Source organism: Ostrea edulis, chromosome 3 (assembly GCF_947568905.1).
Source record: "Ostrea edulis chromosome 3, xbOstEdul1.1, whole genome shotgun sequence".
NCBI classification, from domain to species: Eukaryota; Metazoa; Mollusca; class Bivalvia; order Ostreida; family Ostreidae; genus Ostrea; species Ostrea edulis.
In genome coordinates, this window is record NC_079166.1 from 96,097,363 (window position 1) to 96,123,275 (window position 25,913).

Sequence of the window (25,913 nt, forward strand, 5' to 3'; positions counted from 1 at the left end):
AAATAAACACATCAATTACTGGAAAATTATGTTTGAAATCATTTTGAATCCTTTTACATTATATCATACTTAATTAACAATTATATTATGTTTTATTTCAATTATAAAGTAATTGTAAAGATGCTACCGCAAACATTTCGAGTTAGTGATCAATGGACCTCATAATATTTGTGTCAAGTTATACATACATTTAAAAAACCTACACAATTTTCCTGATTATTTATCGGGGTTGTCATTTTCCTCACAATAAGTTTACGGGAAGGGTATGTGACGTTTCTAATTGTCAGAAAAAATCGTACTAAATAAAATGAAGTAGTTTTAAGTTTTATTAACTTATAATTGTCTGCATACAGAAGGATTTATTTGTCGGTTCATTTCATTTCATCTAAATACAATCATGCGTGCAAGTAGATGCGATTTTTATAAGTGAAATGAAAAAGGCAAGAGCGCCCCAAATATATATATATACATCTAAAGCGTCTTATTGTGTTTAATTTTGGAGATTCATCACATGTGGACAAGCAATCTGTGATTTAACTCTACTTTAGCCAGTTGATACACAAGCTTTCTGCATTCTTTACAAAGTGAAAAAAATGGATCCTTTTTGTAAGCATAACAAATAATTTATAAACTTTATTTTTAAATCACGGGTTCTTATCATGATTATACCAACTCTAAACATGTATAGAAAATCATCAGAAATCCACATCGAATCAGTCTCATTTCATTCAGTCATTAACTGCAAGCATTTTACATACACACCGGGGTTTGTTCTTGTTTACAATTACGTAACCCATGGCTCGATTGCCCGAGTTCGGAGCCATCGCATGTGTACCAGCGATCAGCGGCAATACATGTACACACAAAAACATTACCGTTTTAATGTAATTTGCAAACACAACGATTTACAGAAAATTATGTTTTTAATAAAATCGGATTTTTCAAATGATTGGTGGAAGGACAGGAAGTTCCAGTTCCCACCCTCCAATATTTTTGCCAACATATGCTTGACAGTATACAATACAGATCGTTAATTTACGGTCATGCCCTTTCCAGGCACGTAAAACCCGGGGGGGGGGGCAGGAAACCTAACGTTTTACTGTTAATTTACTATGAAAATGGTCATTGGAAGGCCTGTTGCCCCCCCCCCCCCACTTTTGTAGTGAAATGCGCTAATGTAATGTAATTTTTTGGTGTACAGAAAAGTTGGAACCTACCCCACCCCCCACCCCCCCCGAAATAGGATTTTTGACTTTGGGAAATTATCCGTTTTCTTTCTTTTTCTTTTTTTTTTTTTTTTGCTTGTCAAAGATTTTTTGGTAAGAGGAATTATTTTTTTTCTGGCTGCCCCCCCCCCCCCCCACTTTCAAAAACGATGTTACGTGCCTGCTTTCAATCTGCCTTATGTCTACCTCTTTTGTTTTTACCTATTGAGGATTTTCTGTTTGGTTGCCTGCCTCTAACTATATTGCTTTCTACGGACTTGACTCGTGACTCTTATAATGATAGTACGCTGATGAAAATGTCTTTGCGCGTTCATTTCGGTGTTGAAAATGAATACACTTGCCGGTCAATGGAAGGTTTGGATTTAGATTTTTTAGAAATAAAAATTGAGATAGGACTTTAAATTGATACATCATTTTATATATGAAAAAACCTTATTAAGATTTACTTATTAAAGAATTGATTAATCATATTTTCCTGTTGAAACATGAAAATTTTAACACAGATTCTGAATTGCATACATGTATTACTTTAATTTATAGTAATTCAAAAAACCTGCTTCCTGGGCTTCGAGATTCAAGGCCAGAGCAGTTCAACAACAAAGATGTCGACATTTTCAAAGACCTGTATAGGACGTAAAACATATACAATAGATCATATAATCACTGGGATGAACTCAATGAGAAAAAAAGCAATTGTTGCTTATCAAAGTTCGAGGGGGGGGGGGGGGGACCTCCAAAACACACTCACAATTAAAGTGTGGAACTCGTAAGTTGATAGATCTATTGATTGTGTCAATATGTTCAAAACAATAATTAGAGTTTCAATTTTCGGTCATCTGGCGGGAAAGATAATTTCCTTTAGATATTTTTTTAAAAGTGTGAGAACTATAGGGTCAGTGAAAAAAGGTGCTATTATATTGTAAATTACATTCTTTAGGCCTATAGGTCATAAGCACTGTATATCAAAATAAAAAACGTGTTACTTACGATTTGAATGACAGACACTTTTCTGATACTAATGAAATGAAAATATGTGTTCTAGAAGGATGTGCGCACGTAGTATCGGGGGAAGGGAATATGTGTTCTAGAAGGATGTGCGCACGTAGTATCGGGGGAAGGGAATATGTGTTCTAGAAGGATGTGCGCTCGTAGTATCGGGGGAAGGGAATATGTGTTCTAGAAGGATGTGCGCACGTAGTATCGGGGGAAGGGAATATGTGTTCTAGAAGGATGTGCGCACGTAGTATCGGGGGAAGGGAATATGTGTTCTAGAAGGATGTGCGCACGTAGTATCGGGGGAAGGGAATATGTGTTCTAGAAGGATGTGCGCACGTAGTATCGGGGGAAGGGAATATGTGTTCTAGAAGGATGTGCGCACGTAGTATCGGGGGAAGAGGGTGGGTGTGAGAGGAGAAGCTTGTCCCCTACGCTTTTTTAATTACGATTTGAATGACGGACATTTTCCTTATTTAATGACACCCCCCCCTCCACACACACACACACACACACACATACAATCACACATACACTATACTCTGGGAAGCCTTTTAATTAATTTTTTTTTTTGCATTGTCGATGATGTCGAAAATATGTGTTCTTGAAGGATGCGGGCACGTAGTGTTGGGAGTGGGGGTGTCAGAGGGGAGGCCTGTCCCCTCTGCTTTTTTTTCAAACATAAATATTACTGTTATTCTACTAGGAAGATGTTCATTGACAGTCCAGCCCCCCACTTTTTTGAAATGTACCATTGCGGTTAACGTAAAGAATTCTTTTCTGGTCACAAAGTAGTAAATCGACCCCCCCCCCCCACACACACACACACATACACTCACACATACACTAGACTCTGGGAAGCCTTTTTGTAAAAATTTTTGCATGTCGATGATTTTCTGGCTAACCCTACGAGGGTGAACTCAAAGGAAAAAAACAACAACCAAGCAGGATAAGGTGCTTTGACTCGACGCATTGAAGTATGGTCTGAAACAAACCAATATTAGTCCTCTTTCTGACCACTGTTCCCTGTTCTGTATCTGTGGATGCTTTGGGAAAGCAGGATAACCATTTTTGTCGGGGGAGGGGGGATGATGTTACATATATCCAAGGATGAAAAACAACATCATTTACAATTTTCAGCATTTTATCGGTCCAAAAACAGGTTGCATTTCAATGGAAAACCGTCACCGTTATTGCCCATTGCACCTTGGTGAAAAGCAATGTTTTTATGATATCCACATCATAAAACACTACTTTTCATAAAACCTTCCCATTAATATCTGACAATCTAACAAAAGAGACTGTCTCTTCGAGCCGGAAGAACAGATAGCAATATTACCGAACACTAATTATAGTTCCAGCAAACAAAGTTTAAGATATCACCAAGTCCGCCTATCCGTGCAAATGTGCCCAGACCGCAACTTTTAAAAATACACCGTAAGCTCAATCTTCACATAAAGATTATTAATGACAATAACATAAATAATCTTGATGTAAGGTCATTTGCACCATTTCTAAAGGTCTAAAAGTTAAAAATTGATTAGAGTCTTAATAGATCTAACTAATGGCAAATTTTAATTAATACTGAAAGAAAAGTTTCCATATGATCAAAGAAAGTGTCCTGGCCTTGACCCATGCTCATATTGTCAAGTTCACTTTTTTGAAAATACAAACCCTGTCCTGACCATATGCTGTAATGAAGAAACATTTAGATTTCATACTTACAACAGATTTTCATGTTAATTGAGGCTGCATTAGGACCTGACCCAAGGACATATGGTCAAGTTCAAGGTTTTTATGTCACACAGCTCCGACGGAAGACCTCTCGTTGCTTTGCAACGAGCTTTGCTCTAGTTTAGTCAATGATTGAGAGTAAGGGAGAGAGAGAAAGGGGGGGGGTATACTAGCTATGTGTCAGCTTCTGTTTGGGATACCATCGTTACACAAACACTACGTCCACAGAAACCCTAAAGAGAGAGAGAGAGAGAGAGAGAGAGAGAGAGAGAGAGAGAGAGAGAGAGAGAGAGAGAGAGGCAGGGGTGTAGACTTGTGTCAGCTTCTGTTTGGGATGCCATCGTTACACAAACACTACGTCCACAGAAACCCTAAAGAGAGAGAGAGGGGGGGGGGGTAAACTTCGTGTCAGCTTCTGTTTGGGATACCACCATTACGTAAACACTACAGCTACAGAAACCCTACAGACGGCCTATATTGATCATTCTTCATTTGGTTGTACATGTACACAGATCTACTTGGATTTATTCATTCTCTCGAAACATGGATATTTTACCTACTACACCCACGACACCGCGAACTCCCAGGACACCAGGAAGTGCCCGGAAACGGGTAATATTATATTTAGGAAATTATTTATATACGACATATAGCAATTTAATTATAAGTTTTAAAAAGCAAAGGTTTAGAAATGGGCTAAACCTGTCATTTGCAATACATAAATATGACAAAGTTTAAAGGTTTACGGGAAATAGAAATGCGGTATGCATGTAGGTAGAATTTTTTTTTTTTTTTTTTTTTTTTTTTTTTTTTTTTTTGCACAAATCAAGACACTAAGCATAATTTGTAATAACCTGAGAAATTTCCTGTGTATATCATAAAAATATACACAACAACGGATCTCTTGGCCAGGTAAATTCCAGGTAAATAACATTGACCATGGATAAGCTCCGCCCACATTCAGTGATCCGTGGAGCAACCGTACGGTGTTTTTTGGGGGTCTTTAATCTAGATTTTTCAGAGTAAAAAACACATATCAACTTTGTAAATGTTGGTAAAAATGCGTGTATGGTGTAAAAGTAAATCACCACAGTACCCTGTATATTAATTTACCGATGTTTGTAAGTAAATATATCACTTATCGGTTATACCTTTTTATGGTGATATAACATAAATAAATCCAATCTGCTGTTGGCTTGGGTCTATTAAAAGCATGAATTTAAAGTACATGTAGTATTAATTTTCTTTGCAAGACAGATATGTCCTGCTACCTACTCTATCTTCATGAAAAGGTGAAGATAACGAACAGTGATCAATCTCATAATTCCTATAAGGAATACAAATTTTAAAAATGGGCAAACACGGACCCCTGCATATACCAGAGTTGGGATCAGGTGCCCTGCCGACCGGTCACATCCGCCAAGAGCTCTATATCTTGATCAGGTAAACGGAGTAATCCGTAGTCAGAATCCGCGCGTCAAGAATAAACTAACAATTGGTATGAAACACATCAGACAGCATTTGACCCATGAATGATTCTATCATTTATTGGTGGATTGATAAATCAAGCACGTAGAACTGTTTTCAAAGTGAGAGAAGTGGTAGGGGTAATCTTCTGGGAAGTTGACGTCACAATTGTCTATACATGTAATTCTTGACAAGCAAAATCAAATAAAAAAGAATGAAAATCCAAACTTTAAAATCCGGGATGGAGTGGGCGCAAGTGAAAGCATACCCACAATATTGTAATCAGAGGAGGCGGGATTTAGCGAGTATTCGTCCTTTTCTACATGAGTTCAATTCATTATATCAATTGGTAGGACGTTCTTTACAGAGTAATTTCAACCACAGATTACTTGCTTACCTGATCATTAAAACATTGTTGTGACGTTAGTTCTTTGTCTTGACAGTACTTTAATTTTCATACTGTACTGAACATAGTCCAGTATTATTAAGAGCAGGCCAATATTATGAGAAATACTGTTTTAGATAGAACAATGTTTTAAGTAAGATACAAGACTCCGATGGTCTATTATGTCAGATACGGGACTGATCACTCGTCGCTACGCGGATCGTGTCAGTCCCGTATCTGACATGATAGACCATCGGAGTCTTGTATCTCTTACAGATATAGGGTTCACGGCTGTGTGACCGTCAACGTTCGTTACCTCTACTTGTTCAAGTCTACATCCTTAACACTCGATATACTTTGAAAAAAGGAAATAAAAGGGAGAATAAACCAAACTATCTTACTTTGGATTGCAAAGAAAGTTTTTAATGTAGAAATTAACGGTAAATCAACGCTGTTAAAAAGGGGGAAGGGGACTTTAGTTCTTGTACTAACAAGCTTGCATAAGATGTATAAATATATCTATATTCTCAAAAGAATCATCAGCATCTAGGCTGGCTGATTTTTGTTCAAATATGAAATTAGCTCAAACATTTTGCCAAAGCATTGTTGTATTTACTCGACTTGTTATCAAAACGACACAATTTACATTTATTCTTGACAAGGGAAAGTAGGTATTTTTGTTAAGTAGGAAGAAAATGAATCATCACATGTTAATTTGTTTGAAGCAATAACTAACATTTTCTTGTCGTCTTTACGACAAATAAAATCTTGCACAATAGTCATTATGAAATAATCGTATGCAATTCAAAAAATTTCTAATCAGTTTGTCGAAATTTTGGAATTTACAGGCCCTCCATAAATACTAATTCGTTATAACGAGATACTTAACTCGTTATAACGAGATACTTAACTCGTTATAACGAGATAACTAACTCGTTATAACGAGATAACTAACTCGTTATAACGAGATAATTAACTCGTTATAACGAGATACTTAACTCGTTATAACGAGATAACTAACTCGTTATAACGAGATAATTAATTCGTTATAACGAGATGCTAACTCGTTATAACGAGATAATTAACTCGTTATAACGAGATAATTAACTCGTTATTACGAGATACTAACTCGTCATAACGAGATACTTAACTCATTATAACGAGATACTAACTCGTTATAACGAGATACTAACTCGTCATAACGAGATACTTAACTCATTATAACGAGCTAAAATTTTTTTTTTACTTTTTCAAATATGAGACTATCCGGCTTTCGTATTATAGCAATAATAACAAATTTAATTGATTATTATCTTCAATTGCATGGATTTGCTTCATTCTATATCTATTCAAAAGCTTCTACATGAGAAGAAAAAGATTCCAGTCAATGAAATCCGGAAACAGGAGGGGGGAAATTGTATACCAGGGCGGTTTTTCCGCTCAGGGGGAAATGCTATACTGACTTTGTACATAAGGGGAAATTATATGCTGGGGCGCTTTTTCACCCTATGGGGGAAGATCTATCCCGGGCCCGTTTTTCCGGGGGGGAAGTCTATGCTACAACACCGGCACGTAGCATCGTTTTTTAAAAAAAAAGGGGGGGGGGCAGCCGAAGAAGATTCGTATAAAGTTCTTGAAATGCAAACCCAAAATAAGGGGTGGGGGTGGGTGGGGTTAGGGTCCTCGTAAGCTGAAACTGCCTCATATTTCCCCAGGCAATGAGAGTGGGGATTTATCCTTCACTACATGTCTTCACATCATAGCTTACACTCTTCTCATTCACTACAGTACAATGGCATATAGTGGGAAGAGAGGGGGGGGGGGGGGGGGCAGTCACGAAAAACATCTTCATTTGAATATAGAAATAACAGATATTGATCATTGTCACCCCATCCCCCCTTTTTTTTCTACATGCCTGCATTGCTAAACAATCCTTTAGAATTCAAGGTTACCCAGAAAAATATCTGTAACTGTGTCTGTTTTATCAATGTTTTAGATGTATTCTAAAAACGAAATGCAGAATGAAATTGTGATTTTGGAGAATATATGCATGTATTCATCTCACAATTTTACAGTGTAAGCGTTTGTGTTCACTTCAGTGATGTGGTGTTTACACATATATACATGTATCAACCCATCATGTATAGTATTAGAGGCAAGCACTGAATTATGGATAGTAAATTTCAATTAGTCGGCATGCATGTGAGAATGAATTCATACCCAAATCCTCGTAGCATGCTTATATTCAATATTTTATTTTTCTAAATTAACAGAAATTGTAAATAGAAATAATATTTCGGTGTAAAAGCGGTTGACGTGCTAGTCAATTTTGGTACATCTGTACCAAAATTACATAATTATAACTATTCCTTTTTATTGTAATCATTTCAGATTAATTTACAATTATTGCATGACAAATTACTGAAAATCACAAGATGAACGAAAACATTTTGAAGAGTTCATTATGGACTTTTCTTTTAAAATACGTAGTATTGTGATAATATATTCCTTTTGGTTTAAAACAGAAAAGTTATGAAGATCACGGAGGAAATATAGACTAATTCTGATTAAGTCACAAGTTTAGTTTAGCCATTATAATCTATCTAAGTATAATGTCTCAGGAAAAATATCTCATTCGTTTTATGCTGCGTTCGCTTCAACTGTCATACTCCTGTCATATCAATTTTATATTTTATTTTTTTTCATCAAAACTTCTTGTAACGTAAAATATATCAATGTTATGACGTTGCGTTTTAAACGTCATTTTGACGTTACCAAAATTGACACCAATAGCGTGCGAGACACCAGTGACTAACAAATTGATCAAAAATTAACATTACACAAATATTGCTGTTTTTGAGGTCAATACAGTGATTAAGCCGCCTGAGTAGTACAATATTCATCGAGCCCAAAGGACGAGGTGAATACTGTACTTCGAAGATTACTAAATCATCGTATTGACTGGGAAACCCCCCCCCAGCAGCATTCATTTTTAGCTCACCTGAGCTGAAAGTTCAAGTCAGCTTTTCTGATCGCCTGTTGTCCGTCGTCTGTCTGTCTGTCTGTAAACTTTTTACATTTTCGATTTCTTCTCCAGAATCACTGGGCCAATTTCAACCAAACTCGGCCAAACGCATCCTTGGGTAAAGGGCTTTCAAGTTTGTTAAAATGAAGGGCCATGTCCCTTTCAAAAGGGAGATAATCACAAAAATAGGGTGGGGTCTTTTAAAAATATTTTTCTTAAGAACCAATGGGCCAGAGAAGCTGAGATTTACATGAAAGCTTCCTAACATAGTGCAGATTCAAGTTTGTTCAAATCTCATAATTCCTATAAGCAATACAAAATAGATAATTGGGCAAACCTGATCAGGTAAACGGAGTTATCCGCAGTCAAAATCAGTGTGCCAAGAACGGCTTAACAATCGGTATGAAACACGTCAGACAGCATTTGACCCAATGATTTCTTAAAAGACAAACTTGAAACATTGTTTTGTGTTCTACATGATTATATATTTTTAAAGAACGTTTTCCCGATTTCATATCTAACATTCTATTTTTTGGATATACGACGCAGTGACCAGTCGGTATTCATTTGAACAAAAGAAGGTGTTGCACGTCTCATGTTAATCTCTCTAAGGGTGTTGCATGAAAAATCGAAAAAAATTAAGTTATTCAAATATATGAGATTGATCTCTGTTCGTTATCTTCACCTTGCATGATAAAACCAATTGGAACGTATCTCTTGATTCAATAAGTTTTGAAAACAAGTTTATAAGACGTGTATTGACAAAATTAGCCAAAATATTTCAAGTTTAAATCAAGCAATAAGCGATTTATATGATTTTTATCGTTAAAATGGAGGGGTATCCCCGAATTTCAGAAAAACTGCCTCTGTGAAACAAAATGAATTTAGCATGGACATGTTCTTCGAGATTTCCTCTAAAAAAGTAGCTTTGAAATTTTGTTTCATGAGGGCATTTTGTTGTTGTTGTTGTTGTTGTTGTTGTAAATTTAAAAAAAAAAATAGAAACGATTTCACTGGTATTATTTTCAACTTCACCTGTACGTTAATTTTCCTTAGTAATGTGTGGCCAACTGCGTGGTCCAGCGGGTAAGGTCGTTGACTCTTATTTGTAAAGATTTTCTATTTTTAAAACGACCGGGTTCGACTCCCTCACGAACACATTTATTTTTTCATATTACGTTTTCCATCTACATTTTTTTTCTTAACTGAAACACGCTTCTAATTTTTATATATATTTCATGTCAAATCTCTGTGTATTACCATGTGCCGAGTTTGAAATAAGCTTCCAACCTGGACACTGTTTAGTTTGTGAATAGGACCCTCAACAAACACGCCGAATACAGCATGCAATACCTGTGTTTTAATAGTCAAGGTTGCTAACGAGAACTTGTATGTTTTTCTGAATGAAAGTTGTTGACAAAGGCATGGTGCCTTTTACGAAAAACCGTTGTGGACTATGCAAATGCAAAGCTTCGGATGAAAAACTTTAAGGCCAAACAAGGTAAATAAACCTTAAACAGTTTGAGTTTATATGTAATCCAGTAGCAAATTGCTATATTGAATCAATTTTTACATGTACTTTGACTAATGTTGAACTTTATTAATGCGTATTAAATTCCCATATTTTGTTTTGTGGTCAGAGTCATGTACAGTTGCCAATTGTTGGTTGCAGAAAATAATACATACGAGTATAAGAGCTTCTGGACTGTAGTAGTATAGAATATTAAATATGTGATACACTCGCAACGTGTAACCGTATACATGTACATTGTATCTGATACTCAGAAAAAAAGAAGACAATTTAATTTTCACGATTTCAAAAATTATCTTTAGACTACATATATAATGTATTGACAAATAAAATGTTTTAGGATTCTCCCTAGTATCGGGGAATCCTTCAGGTATTTAAGGTATCACACCGCTAATTGTCCAATCAAAATGAACTCAGTCAATTGTAGTTCCATATACTAGTATTTAAAGAAATATTTTTTTCCTTGCGCGATATTTCTCATTTCCTCTTCTTCTTTTCTCTTATTTTTTGTACCCCTGATTAGGAAATTTTGTGTAATTTGTAGAAATGACCAAGTGTATACAAAGCAACTATTTGCTGTTGGTCGCCGAGGCTACTTCCTGAGGTGCACTCCAGCTGTTTTCACACATGTGAAAAACACGTGGATTTGAGGGCAGTCTTGTTTGCGGGTAATTTATTTTCGAGAATGCCGCGTAGGGTGGTGTTTTTCTGGTGTCGGCAGACGAGATAGGTAACATAGAACGTGTCTGACTGCGTTATTCGGCATCAATTCTGTAAACTGATTTTTAATGATTTTTTTCCTTTGTAGCAATATATAGTGAGAATGATTACCGGTGTGATACCTTAAATGGCAAATACGCAATGAGTATATATAAATGAAGATCGGTTCTACGTCTCGAGTGCAGGCACAGAGTTCCGATTAGGGAAAATTCCCGCTTCGCTGCAACCCCCTCTTTCCAAATTACTCACAATACTCAATCACTAATATTAAATGTCACCAGTCCCTTAATGGATCATTTTTTCCGCTTCTTACTTTGGTTTTGTCTTTTTGAAGGAGGGTGGGTGGGGTGAAAAACTCAATATGTACATGTACATGTCTCTGTCAATGCTGGGTTGTAAGACTATTGTAAACCGTTAATTAAATCCTTCAAAAGGCAACCAATGATTTGTTTTTACACTAGATTAACGGGGATTTAAAATAACATAAGCAGTTAAGTTGTTTTTTTTATTGGGCAAATGCATTAATTTTAGGGCTGGGACGATTCAGGGTTAGCTCGATTCGGTTCGGTTTCGATTCAGAACAGCACGGTTCGGTTATTTTCGATTCGGTTCATGTTAGGTCCAATTTATCTAATGACACCACAAAAATTAACAATTTTAATGAGTTGCACATTTGATTTGATTTTATTCAAGTTATATAACTATAAGTCGTCATTTGTAAACAGCATATCTATTCATAATGGCATTTTATAACTTTGATAGAAAAAAGAAAACACTGACAGTCTATCAAAATTTGTTATATTAATGTGCTGCATCAGATATGGATTATTAAACAAATCTATAGTGAATCTAAAATGTATATGATATTGTTTTCATTGATATGCAAAAATTCAACAATTCTATCAATTGTCATGAGTCTTTGAAAATCTCTCCTTTATTGTTTTACTTCTCTCTCATATTAACTGTCAAATCTGTGTCATTACCTACGATGTTGATTTCACTCCACCACTGACAGAAATGCTATATGTCATGTAAAGATAAATTGCAATGACCTTACGGACCATATTCTGTTGGTATCTGAGTGGTGAAAATGCTAACTCTCAACACAGTAGTGATTTAAATCTCTATTGCATAAAAAACCACATGTTTTCAACATAATTTGGACGCCATATTTGTTGTTTTGGTGTAAGTAAAATCTAAACCGAACCGAACCGAAATCCGGAATTTGTAATCGGTGCATCGAATCGAATGGTATGAATCGCGGTGCACCGACATTTTCGGTGCACCGCACAGCCCTAATTAATTTCATTTAAATCAAAGTTTCAGGAATTTCTTTACAAGTGGTAAAAATTTGTAAGGAGGTATGCTACACCTGAGACATTTGATATGGATGAAAAGTGGAGGATTTGTACAACAATATTTTGAAATTGAAAACTTTCAAATTTACTTTATTTAGTCAAAAAATGCAGTTTAAGTTGAACGTAATCTGAGAAAAATAAAAATCCCCTGCGGGACTCGAACACGTGATATTCAGTTCAGCGGTCGACTTGCTCTCTCTCTCTCTCTCTCTCTCTCTCTCTCTCTCTCTCTCTCTCTCTCTCTCTACTGGTAGTCGACGTGCTAACCTACTGAGCTACTCAGTTAGGCGAGAATTTTTTTTAAATAATAGGTAAATATTGCTAATATTAATAGTTTTCAAAGAAAGTCAGCCATTGTGACGATGTAGAGTACCTTCTTAAAATATTCTGCACCATAAATACGGGATATCGGAACAAGAAAATTTTGGAACTCTTCAGAAAAAGAAGTTACGAAATTTATGCGTCACTTGGGCAACTCTTGTATACAAATTAGTGATGGCTAAAGACGACTCATTTCTGATATAAAAAAATATGCCTGGTTTAAAGATTATTTTTCGGATTGTTGCAAGTGAATATCCTTGTACTAAAACATGAGTTGTTGGATTAAATTTCTGATGTTTGGTAGCAGAGATAAAACAAAAGAAAAAGTATATTTCCTACACCGTATACACTTACAAGTATGGATATTTACTTTGAGATTTCCTTGAGTTATTACAACCGACCGCTATGAAATGATATAATTAATCACAATAAATTATTTATAAATCGATCTCCAGAAACGTACATATACATGCAGCCACCTCCCCCACACAATTCTGACTTCTGCCCCCCCCCCCCCCCCCCTTCCTCAGATTGAGTTAAATTATCACATACAACATTAAAGTTTGTTATTAGTACATACAAAGATCGATTCATTAGCTGGTCACTTGATATAGTAGCAGTGAATGGTACTGGAATATGCAAGGTTAGATCGATGAGTTGAACTCATGAACTTTTTTTTTACGATTTAGGGGTTTGAGCAGAACTGCTTTTCTTGCTAACTAAGATTTTTCATATAATATAACGGCACTTTTTTTCTTCATTTGTTTCCCATCTTTAAATATGGTGCTAAAATGTGCCTGAATTCACTATATCTGTTAGTACATAAGTAACATGTGCTTGTTTACTGAAAAGCTGCCCAAGTTAACGCAGAAAACGTGATCTCGTTGAACATCCTAAATATTAAAACCAGGACGGAATCGGAGACGAAATAATGGTTCCGATATTCCGTATTGATTACGTTTATGCTTCGTTCAAACGGATGCGCATTAAAATTTCCGTGTAAAAGCGGTTCAGATTTAATTCGCATTAACTTACATTACGTTTTATACAAATTAAATTCCTCGTGTGAACAAGGCATTAGGTAAATGTTTGTATAAAAGTTAGAAAGTGTTATCCAAGAATTTAACCCTGATATGATGTACTTATACCAAAACGGCGTTTTAAATATCTGACACTGCTCTTAGCATCTATACTGACTTTGTACATAGGTGGAAATTATTTGTTGGGGCGTTTTTCCCCTTATGGGGAAATATCTATCCCGGGCCCGTTTTTCCGGGGGAAAGTATATGCGTGGGGGGGGGGGGGGGGTCTATCCTACAACCCCTGTTCTTAATATCCGAATACCTGGCGTGATCTAGGCAAGTCAAACCCCGTGCTTTCGATGACGACTGAATTCTCGCCATGTTGTCACTTGCTGTGTGGTCATTGAGAATGGAAATGGGAAGCAGTTATATACTTTATATACATACATAGTAATTGCGGTTAGGGTGGGGGTGCAACTTCATGATTGATTAATTGTATCTTGTTTAACGCCCCTTTTGATAATTTATCACTCATATGGAGAAGTCACCAAGACCAGAGAAGGGCTTCAAATTTAGGCCTTTGCTCTGAGCGTACCGCCAATGAGCAGTGAGGGTTCTTTAGCGTGCCACACCTACTGTGGCACGGGACATCCGTTCTTAATGTCATATCCGAGGACCCGTGACATTCACACCTGATGTGGAGTCTTTGGCGATGGAACTGTCACTACCTGTTTTAACGACTTAAGTTTGTCGCAGACTCGAAGCCGGGATTCGAACAAAGTTTCTGAAACCTCCTTCATTTTAAAATTTTTATAGGGCTTGAAATATGTCCTAGATGCAGTAGTCATCTTTACTATTGTCTGTCAATTTAACCAGGTGAAATTAATAAAATGATGCAAATTTTAAGGGGTTCAGGGGAAAAAATGTAAGTTTTCTCGATATAAAGGTAATTCAATAAATCCAAAGATTTTGTCGTTTAAATTTTCGAGAGTGGAGGAAATTATTGCTTCTTTTATCGTTTACATTATTTCTAAACGAGAGATCAAAAGTTACATCAAATAAAAAAAAAATGAGGAGGAGGGGTGGCTACGCCACTCCGTAAATCCGTCATTGTATTTAAAATACATAGACCACGTGAATATCAGCCTCGTCGTCTTGATATAGAACTTTATATTTACAACGATATGAATACATTGTAATATAAATTCAAATCTTTTAAGGAACGAAAAAATGTCAATGCAGAAGCTGAGGGTGGGTGGCTGTAATCTATGGTGTTAGAGCATCGCGCTCAAAATCAAACCGCCTCTCACCTCTGTCGGCGCGGGTTCGAATACCGCTGGCGCCGGTATAAGTGAGAAAGTTTCCCAGTTTACTTTCGGAAGGTCGGTGGTCTCTTTCCAGGTACATTGTATCTGGGTTCTCTCTTCCACCAATAAAACTGGGCGCCACCAGATGACGGAAAAAATGTTGAGTGTGGCGCAAAGACATCAATCAATCAATATGGTGTGAAAAGCTCAAAATGAATACGCATAAGTTAACTCAATAGCCAACCACGTGTTCAATGAAAACACGTGAGATTTCTACTCGATATATACGATATGGAGACGATAATGCTATCTTTAAATGTCAAACACCCATCTTATATACACATTGCATTATTATCGATTTTCTAAAGGCCCAAACTACCTGGGGTTATTTTAAATTTAATCTACCTGAGATCTGTCTCCACTAAAGCGACACGGCGCTGATTGAAATAACAGAAGTATTTGCATAGGTAGTCTATAATACTACTAAAAATTAACACACAAGACATATTTTAACTGATTTCTTGCAAACATTTTGTTTATCGCTTTTGATTTTTTTTTCACTTTTGAAATCGTATTTAATTTTGTTCAAAAAGAATTTTCTTTACCGAGTCGAGTGTAAAAAACCGCATCAAAATCGGTGCAGAAATAACAGTTATCGATCTATAAAGTGGCCATTGAAATTGCAAATTTAAATTTAAAATGCAATATCACAGCTCGAGCATTGGGGTGGACATAAAATGAATGTATGTATATATACATACATCCATATATATATATATATATATATATATATATATATATATATATATATATATATATAATCCAAATAGAAAGAGTTGATATCACACAGTCAAAATAATTCAATAAAAAAATCAGGAAAATATACAGTTTCAAAATATATTTAAATCACTAGCGCTTTCTGGATTTTAACATCCATCCTCAGGTGAATACAAATTTTAAATTTAAAATAAATATATATATATATATATATATATAATATGATATATCCTTTGTCATTTACAAATCAATCAAGGGGGGGGGGTGAAATTACTGCTTGTCTTCCTGTGGCTTATTTCGTATCTGAGTATTGCGAGAAAAGTTTGTTTAAATCAACGTTACGGCCAAAGCGTAAAAAAATGTGGCGGGATCTACAATATTTTGACAATTCAATAAGTATGTGGAGTGGGAACATTATGTGCTGTTATTTTGAAATGATAATTTTAGCTGAACACTACATAATTTACAGTAGCGGATCTAGTCGGTGGGTTTTATTTGAATGTTATCCAAAAATTATCAGCATTTGCTCTTTTGCTGCCTTCAATTCACTTCCCTTTTTGAAGGAATTTTCTGGATCCGCCACTGATTTGTTATCAAGAAATATAACTCAGTCCATGTTCATTTATGCCACTAAAAATCTACAAGAGGTGAAGATAACGAACTGTGATCAATCTCATAACTCCTATAAGCAATACAAACTAGGTAGTTGGGCAAACACGGACCCCTGGACACACCAGAGGTAGGATCAGGTGCCTAGGAGGAGTAAGCATTCCCTGTTGACCAGTCACACCCGCCGTGAGCCCTATATCCTGATCAGGTAAACGGAGTTATCCGCAGTCAAAATCAGTGTGCCAAGACCGGCTTAATAATCGGTATGAAACACGTCAGACAGCATTTGACCCAATGCGAGGTTGTATTGATGAACTAGATCGTTATAACCACCATAGAATTTGCGAAATGATGACTTCAATCGAGACTGTCGAAACCACTGTACCATCAACTTGTTTGTCAGTAGCTTACCTCGATTGAAAAACTGACTATACGCAGAACAAGTTCTTGCATATGGAATCAGTTGAGATATATAAGCACCATATGCAGGTGATAATGGAATATTGCTACATAAATATGGGAAGTTGACGATGGAGAAGCTGAACTCATCCCGTTTGTCATACAGTCGAGTTGTCAGTTTGCCGTTAATGTCTACTTTCAATAAAATATCTAAGTATGAAGCAGAAGTGGACGACTCTGTGGTGTGCTTTATCTCGAGCTCACAGGGATATATCAAATCGTCATATGAATGAAAGCTATCATTGTTAATAGACAAAACGTCATCGATATATCTAAATGTCGAATTGAAGGCCACAGTGAGAGATTTTTTCTTCTCGCGTAGAAGTTTTTGAATAAATTCTGCTTGATGTGAATATGGAAACAGGTCAGCTAACAAAGGAGCACAATTCGTGCCCATGGGAATTCCAACAGACTGTTGGAAGACCTGATCCCCAAAGACCACGAAGATATTGTCAATGAGGAACTCTAGCATATTTTTTATTTCAACTTCAGAGTACTTGTGCGTGGAATCAGAGTGGTGTTTAACAAATTAAGTTTTTGAATGACTGATCGCTAGATATGAATATTTCCGTTTTCCGTTTTTGTTGAATAAGCAACTGTCTATGATGTCAAAAAGTCTATTCTTTAAATTATCGTGAGGAATGGTCGTGTATAGTGTTGAAAAGTCATAGGTTTTAATGTTATTGATTTGGGGAAAATTCTGCGATTTCAAGTTTACTAAAAGTTTTTTAGAATTTTTTAGAATCCACATTTGATTAACACCACTTCTGACATATGTAGTCGCACAGTAAGTTTGAAGTTTCTCCTTCACAGATGTTAACATTTTCGTGAGAAGCAAAGATAGGAGCTTGGTAGAACACTTACTGGATCCAGCAATGTATCTTTGTTTGTAAGGGTTTTTATGTAGTTTAGGAATCCAGTATAGGTACGGTAACTCATATTCATTCGACCCATTGACTGGGATATTAAATGTGTCTAAAACTGAAGCATGGTTTTGAAGAATTTCATCTTTTAAAAGTGCAGTTGGAGTATAAGTATGAGTAGTCTTTCTTTAAGAAGCAGAAGACAATTATTTTGAAAACGGAAATGCATGCCGAATTCTGAAGAAAAGCTTGTTTTTAGGGATATTTACAGGTACTTAGCAAAACTGACTGTCGGGTACAATGCTAATAGGTAATACACTGAATATAATGTCTGGTTATTTATCTATATATGTGAATTGCATAAAAGAAATGTCGGATTGTCAACCTAGACCTCACGTACATGCAACATTGAGTTTGTTTATACCAGTGGCGGATCTAGGCAATTTTGAAAGGAGTGCGACCTAAATGTGTACTTTTTCTACACAAGACCATAAAATGACAAAAAAATCTTTCTTTTTAAAAAAGTAATCAACCAAATGTGGGAGGGGGGTGTTAACCCCCTGTAGATCCGCCACTGGGCTGCGTCCAAGATCGTAGCGGCTAGCCTAGGGGCTACGTGCTAGATATCTAGCAATCTTGAACGGTTCGCTCAATGTAGCGGCTAGATAAAATGGCGGAAAATAAACACTTTCTTGGATATCGAGCAAGTTGAATAATATATTTTGTTAATATCAGATCTATGAAATGGCGAGATTAACCCTAAAAATATATAAATAAGCCTTCAAAATAGATATCCGGTTTTGAGAGACGTGCAGTGCGACGACCTAACGTCGGAAGATGAAAATGTTCATTGGAGTTTGAGATTAGGATTGTGTTTAAGCCTTATCAATATGCATGTTTGCACACTATTTCTGAATTGTCAGTATACATTAGGTCTATATATCCGATTTTTTTTACAGTCCAGTGGATAGAGAAGTTCTATATATCGTCTGCTTTCTTTGGTGAAAAATTAAAAAGTTGTTGCAGAGAATTTTTTGTTTTTGTTTTAATGTCGTTCTTGACAGATCTAACGTTATATGCACTTCACTTCAATTTTCAACATTTCTCGAAAGAGAATACCCTAATGTCAAGTATTATTTCCAAACATCGACTTGACACAATCAATAATCACCCCCCCCCCCCCAATACAATTATTTATCAGTGCAAGAGATGTACGTAACTTGCACTAATAATAAAAAAACAACCCCAAATACATATAAGCAGGCATGTACTATTTCTCCAAGTATTTTCTAATACATGATATAACAAATATATACTTTTAGATCTCTAGAGACACCACAAGTTTTCTGGTCAAGCATTAGTGACAAATTCTTTTACAGTTGCCCACTGAAAATGCAAAAAAAAAATAATGTTACTTCTAGAATTCTTTTTCTGTTGCTAATAATTATCACAAAATATGATCTTTTCTTATACATAAAAATAGGTCCAATAACGTTTTTAAAATGTCTTGTTTTGTTAAAAATCAGTAGTTGCAGGGGTCTTTGCCCTGGACCCAGTGTCTTCGATGGCCCTAGTTTTTCACTACCCCCATGGATATCGTCCTGGATAGCTCAGTGGTTAGATCACCTGACTAGTAATACAGGGGTCTCGGGTCCAATTCCTGGTCCAGTCATATCATGGGAACGAAGGGCCTTGGATTCGATTTCCGGTTCAGCCATATCTTCTTTTCCTTCCATCACATTTACATATCACATACTATCCTTGACAATTCAGTTTGATATAATTACACTTTGTTTATTTTGTAGGACGTTGGAGATTTAGATAAGTCTTGTGAAGTTATTGATGGTAAACAGAAGACTGTGACCTTGAATCTGAAGATCTGTTTGGGGTCACTGTCTGTTACAGTACTACAAAGCTAAGTAAGTACTCATTAATAATGTAAGACTGAACTCTTTATCATGTTTATCTAATATAAACATTAAAAAATCAAACACAGATTGAATTAATTCATAAAAAATAATGTTCCTTTAAACTCACAAACACAAGTTCGTATTACACATCACAAACACAGGACTGTAATGTACACAGAAATATTATTAACACAGGGCTGTAATTAACACGGCGATGTAATGTACATAGGTCTGTAATTAACAAGCAGAAGGAATTAACACAGTTCTGTAAATAACAGTATATTGAGCTGTGCAATTAACGCTGTGTAGAGTTGTATAATTAACTCTGTGTAGAGATGTGTAATTAACACTTTAAACTCACAAACACAAGTACATGTTACACATCACAAACACAGGACTGTAATTAACACAGGGCTGTAATTAACACAGAACTGTAATTAACACAGAACTGTAATTAACAAACTGATGTAATTAAGAAGTAGAAGGAATTGACACAGTTCTGTAAATTACAGTATATTGAGCTGTGTAATTAACTCTGTGTAGAGCTGTGTAATTAACACTGTGTTGGTAGATGTAATTACCACTGTAGAGATGTGTAATTAACACTGTGTTTATAGATATTGGATTTTCTTCACTTTAGCAGTTTTCCACTCAGCCACAAAGAGGTTGTCTCTGATGTCCACACATAAACCGAATGGAAGCTTTAAATCACAGTGAATGTAACGGAGGAACTGTCCGTCCTGATCTAGGATGTGGACACAGTTATTGACACAGTCTGCTGTCAGGATGTGACTCTGGCTGTCTGTAGTGATACCGCGTGGATCAAATGATAGCTCGGTATTTGAGGGATGACCAGTATATGTAAATCGGAGTTTTCCTGACTGATTGACCACCACTACTACACTAGCTGACCGGTCAGCTACACAGATATCCAGGTTCCTATTTTCACTGAGGTATTTAGTGAAAGGACCAGATGAATAAAGAGGACGACCCTGATCATCAAACTGAATGCTTTGTTTCTCTGTGGAACCAGAGTAACGCACAACTTTGGATTGTTTTTCATCATCACTGATCATGGTAACCAGGAGATCGTTAGATGCGGTACTGCATACATTGACAGGTTTCCACCTCTGTCTAAAGGGTACCCATCCCTTTTGTAGTGTGATCACGGTCTGTATCTGTTCATTGTTAATTAGGTTTATAGTGGTATTCTTATCGTCAGTGTAAACAAGACCTCCATCCCGTAGCACTGCTATGTCTGTTGGCATCCCCCCGGATTTGGTTTCTTTTGATGTCAATAGTTTACTCTGGAGGTTGAGGAGCTTCATGATTTCGTTATCCCCGCATGTCCAGACTTGATCTTCACTCAGACAGCTAACACTGGCTAGATATTCATACCCAGTGTCTATGGTGGCGGTGAGGCGCGGTTCATCAAGCAGTGGTTTGACTGGAGGAGACGATACAGCTTCTGCTGACTTCATTGTGTCGCCATGTTCTGTGTTAATGGATAATGGCGACAGAGAACCCAACATTTCATTGAGCTGATCTGTGTTTATTTTTTGAAGAGATATACTCGGTAATATGACTCGGACTTTAGGCGGTAATGTTCTAAATTCGGAATTCCTAGATTTGTAAGTAGAGAATAAGGAGACGTCATTTGATTTTAGCATTGATTTCAAGTCGGACATGATCTGTTTGAGTTCCGCCATTTTCTGTGTGATTTCTTCTGTATCTTTATTTAGCGCGTCCAAATGTTTGGTTTTCATCTCCGCAATGGCGGATTTCCGCTGGTTGACAATGGCGGTGATCTCCCGGTGTAGGATTTCTCCTTGTTCATCGGCATCTGTCGTCAGTTTCCCGTAATTGGTTTCTAATTCGGCTTTCTCCCTTTCGACATCAGACATCATTTTCTCATACCGGGGATAAGTTCTCGTCTCTAGCTCCTCTAGATCTTTTTGTAAACTTTCTGTTTTAGTGCTGAGTTTTTCCAGAATATCTGATATATCGTGACCTTTGTGTTTACCTGAAGTGACGCAGGTAGAACAGACAGGAATGCCACATTTTTCACAGAACATTTCACAGTGTTTATCGGTGTGGTCTGGACATTTGTGGTAGTTAGGAGTAGACTTTCTGTGTAAAAAGGGCACGACATTGTGTCTTTTAGACGAGTCTGAAACGTGCTTTCCTACACAGTTAACACAGAGATTTATATTACAAAGTTCACAATGACTTTGTAGGGGGACAGTTTCACAAAGGTCACACAGTAAGACTTCCTGAGCACTGCGCCGGGGATGCATTTCTAATTCCGGGATCACACGGAAAGTTTACTGTTAATTAAATAAAAACGGAATTTCATTTAAAGATTTTGACATATTAAAACAATTAACGAAATAGAATTATGGTATGATATAATACACAGCGGCCATTACTATAATAATAATTAATTTAGTCTCACCTTAAAATCCAATATGGTCTCCCTCTTCTTTCGACCTTCCGTCTACTCCTGATAATTAAACACCTGTGCGACGTGTCAGCCTATATACACTATCTACGTGTTATCGCTTGAGTAAATGTATTTTAGTTTTAAAGTTTGGTTTGACCTAGTTCATGTTGGGTAGTTTTGCGAACATTTATGTCAAAGCTAAAGATTCCCTTCCATTAAAAAATTGGAATATGCAAACAATGTATAGATATAACTTCTTTGAGTATACCCCTTTTTATATTGAATCCGGCCTTTTGTACAAATATAATCCGATTAGCAATATCCATTGGACTGGGGGGGGGGGGGGGTGTCCCTGCAGCGGACATCCGTTTATGGTACTAAAGACATATTTGTGTTTTGATATACTTACCATTTTATTTTCTGTTGAGTTGAGTGGAATAATGAACCTGATTAGCGGAATTCGATCAGTGAAGGGGGGGGGGGGGGGGAGTTGTTCATGCAGCAGACCTCCGTTTTTTTGGTACTAAATACATATATTTGTGTTTTGATATACTTAACATTTTCTGTTTCTGTTGTAGAATGAGTTGAGTGGAATAATGAACCTGCAGATGTCTATGTACACGTGTATGAATAAACTCCGTTGTACTCGCGCATGCGAGATTACTCTACATTATGTATTCGAGTTTTATTTTCTTAAAATTCTATGATTTGTTGAATTAGTGCAGGGGTGGATCCAGAAAGTTTTGAAAGTGTGGGGTCCACCATTAATTTTGGTTTTCAAAGGAAGGATGGGTCCATCCTCAAAATGCGTTATTTAATAAAGTCTTTTGACAAAGGAGGTGTCCAACTCCCAGGCCTCCCTCTAGATCCGGCACTGTAGTAAATTACAACTCCCAGACCCCCTCTGGATAAGGCACTGTGATGAATTACAACAGAGATTATAAAAAAGTACTTCCTTCCAGTGATTTATTTCATAATGACGTGTTTGTTGTTGGCGGATCCAGAGGGAGATCCGGACCCCCCCACCTTCTTCTTCTTTTTTTGTTGCAGATCAAACAATTTGAATTATTCAATTTTAACAAGATTTTGAGTCTAAGTGATATGAAAGGTGGATACTTACATCATTCAAATTTATCAACACCAGTATATCATTTAATTCTACGGTAAATAAGACGAAACACTGATATATATATAAATTACCATATTTTCGTCATATACAAGTATCACTTAAGGTAGCTCACTACACAAAAAAAGTATTTAATGGTTCGTTAATACACTTCTTATGAAGTATGGTTTCACCATCGAAAGAGTGACACAAGCTCGCAATTATTTTATATGATTTTTTTTTTTGGTGATTTTTCTCGGAATGATAAAACAGGTGGGTTTTTTTTTTCAAATAAGAGATTCTTGAGTCCAAATTTCGATGTGATTTGGTGCATGATATAAATATCTGATAAAACATGCCTAAAAGATTCAGATATAAGCGTTCTAATTTGTTAGAAAAATATCTATGAAAATTTAAAACGTTATTTGCTAATATTTTTTAAATCTACGAATAAAATCTTCAAAAAACATGTCAGAAAAGATATATATCTTAGAAATATATTATTAAAAAAAATGAAACGAAATTACCAAATTTTAGATATAATCACTATATTCAAACTGGAGAAAATACATCCCAATCAAAATTGGTAGAAATCACTAAAATCATTATATTGTTGCTGATTGTATGCACTGTTCATCAAGAAATTAGTTTCCTTTATAAAATCGTTTAATTTGTAAACCTTTTTACATCAAGGGAATGTAGTTTTCTGATTACAATGTTCTTATGACTACCTTTTATAATCCCATCGGGCTTAGTTCAATTTAGAAAAATTGTAATATTTCTTAATTTTGACCATTTCATTTCAATTTCTTTTTGAAATATATTTCTCTGCTATATCTTTTTGTTTCAAATTGACATTTTTTTTCAGAAGATTTCATCCGTAGATTTAAGAAAAAATAGTAAATAATCTTTCAGATTTTCATAAATATTTTTTGTTAAAAAATTAGCACGTTTATCTGAGTCGTTTAGGCTTGTTTTTATAACATGCATCAAATCACAGAGAAATTTGGACTCTATAGTATTTTATTTGGAAACAAAGTACCTTTTTATCATTCCGGGATAAATCACAAAAATTCATATAAAGTAATTGAGAGCTTGTATCACTTATTCTATGTTATAAAGTAATTGAGAGCTTGTATCACTTATTCTATGTTATAAAGTAATTGAGAGCTTGTATCACATAGAGTAATTGAGAGCTTGTATCACTTATTCTATGTTATAAAGTAATTGACAGCTTGTATCACTTATTGTATGGTAAAATTACACGTCATAACAGGTGTTTTAACGAGCCATTTTGAAATAAAAATTTAATATAATAAGCTACCTTAAGATTTCTTAAAAAGTATGAGTAACATAAAAGTTTTGTTCAAGAAGCAGACAATTTAAAAGTGAAAAAGAAGTGTCAGGAAATGCTCAGAATGCAGGAGTTAACACCATTTACTACAGAACCCCAGACCCCTGGCCTAATTTGGATTAACTTTTAAAACATCCCTTTTAAAATTTGAAATCAGATCCCTTTTTAATTTAATATTAGATCTGGGTATAGCGATATCAATGGCTAGAACTGGGCGGAACAAGCAAATTAATAAGGAGTTTCCATGTATAAAAACCGTTTCGAGATACTCCTAAGATATTATGTACACAAGCAAAAGATGTAAAAGGGGGTGAAGATTCTGAAAAGTACATAAAAGATCATGACAACCCCCCCCCCCCCCTCCTTCACAATTTCCTGGATACGCTTATGTGTTTACACAAAAATTCTCTGAAACCAAGCCGCACAAAAATTCTGTTTGATCAAAATATGTACATCATATGAAAGCCTATTAGTATTATGTACAAAAGAAATCAATTCACATTCCATTATATCTTAATTACGAGAAAAGATCTCGTAATTACGAGAAAAGATCTCGTAATTACGAGGAAAGTTCTCGTAATTACGAGTCGAGAAAAGATCTCATAATCACGAGATAATACCGAGTTGCACAACTCGTGGATAATTCTGGAAACGTGTTTGACATTACTTCCCTCTTTGTTGATTGGTCAGCAAAGCGAAGTGATCTTATTTAAAGTGTGTGTGACGGTACATATTGTCGTCCGGTGTCGCATGATTTTGTTACGGATAGTTTAGAGTTTCCATCGAAACGCCAAATACTTATAATTTTCGTACCGGGTTATAAATTACGTTTCGGTCCGCTCACGTTTAGTTCTGGTCATTATCACACTTTTAGAAATATGAAACGCATATGTTTACACACATTTCTTGTGGGTTTTATTTCTTTCGTCGGGTTATACAATAATCAAAGACGAATATCATTAGAACCGGATCATTTATACGTCTAATTTTGTGTTTTCAAAATTTATCTGATCAACAGGGGTACCTGTAAAGTGCGAAACGAAATCGAAACGAAACAAAATGAAATCCACCGAAAGGAAACGAACTATACTGAAACGAAACGAAACCCAAAGAAACGAAACGAAACGCAACGAAACCTACCTAAAGGAAATGAAACAGATTGTATAACCGAACTCTTTTAATTATAATAACTAAAAATGGCATCTTAGGCCCCCGTGAAAGTTACCACAAATCAATAAAATTCGCCTCCCCTTTGATGTAGGCTTTCGGCTTGACTGATACAAAGTTTTAAAAGTTGGAAGGGG

General features: G+C 35.9%; 1 protein-coding gene across 1 annotated transcript; it reads right to left on the reverse strand.

Annotated features, from left to right (window-relative positions):
* Window positions 1-19,055: 19,055 nt before the first annotated feature.
* Window positions 19,056-22,736, reverse strand: LOC125676119 (E3 ubiquitin-protein ligase TRIM36-like). The gene is made up of 2 exons (XM_056159583.1): window positions 22,163-22,736; window positions 19,056-22,034 (listed from the first exon to the last, which is right to left on the reverse strand). Exon 2 carries the CDS (start codon window positions 22,002-22,004, stop codon window positions 20,319-20,321), a length of 1,686 nt encoding a protein of 561 aa, XP_056015558.1. The 5' UTR covers window positions 22,005-22,034; window positions 22,163-22,736; the 3' UTR covers window positions 19,056-20,318.
* Between the last annotated feature and the right edge of the window lie 3,177 nt (window positions 22,737-25,913).

Excerpts from the sequence above, each read along its gene's own strand:
- LOC125676119 (XM_056159583.1), bottom strand. The coding sequence starts at position 22,004 with ATGCATCCCCGGCGCAGTGCTCAGGAAGTCTTACTGTGTGACCTTTGT.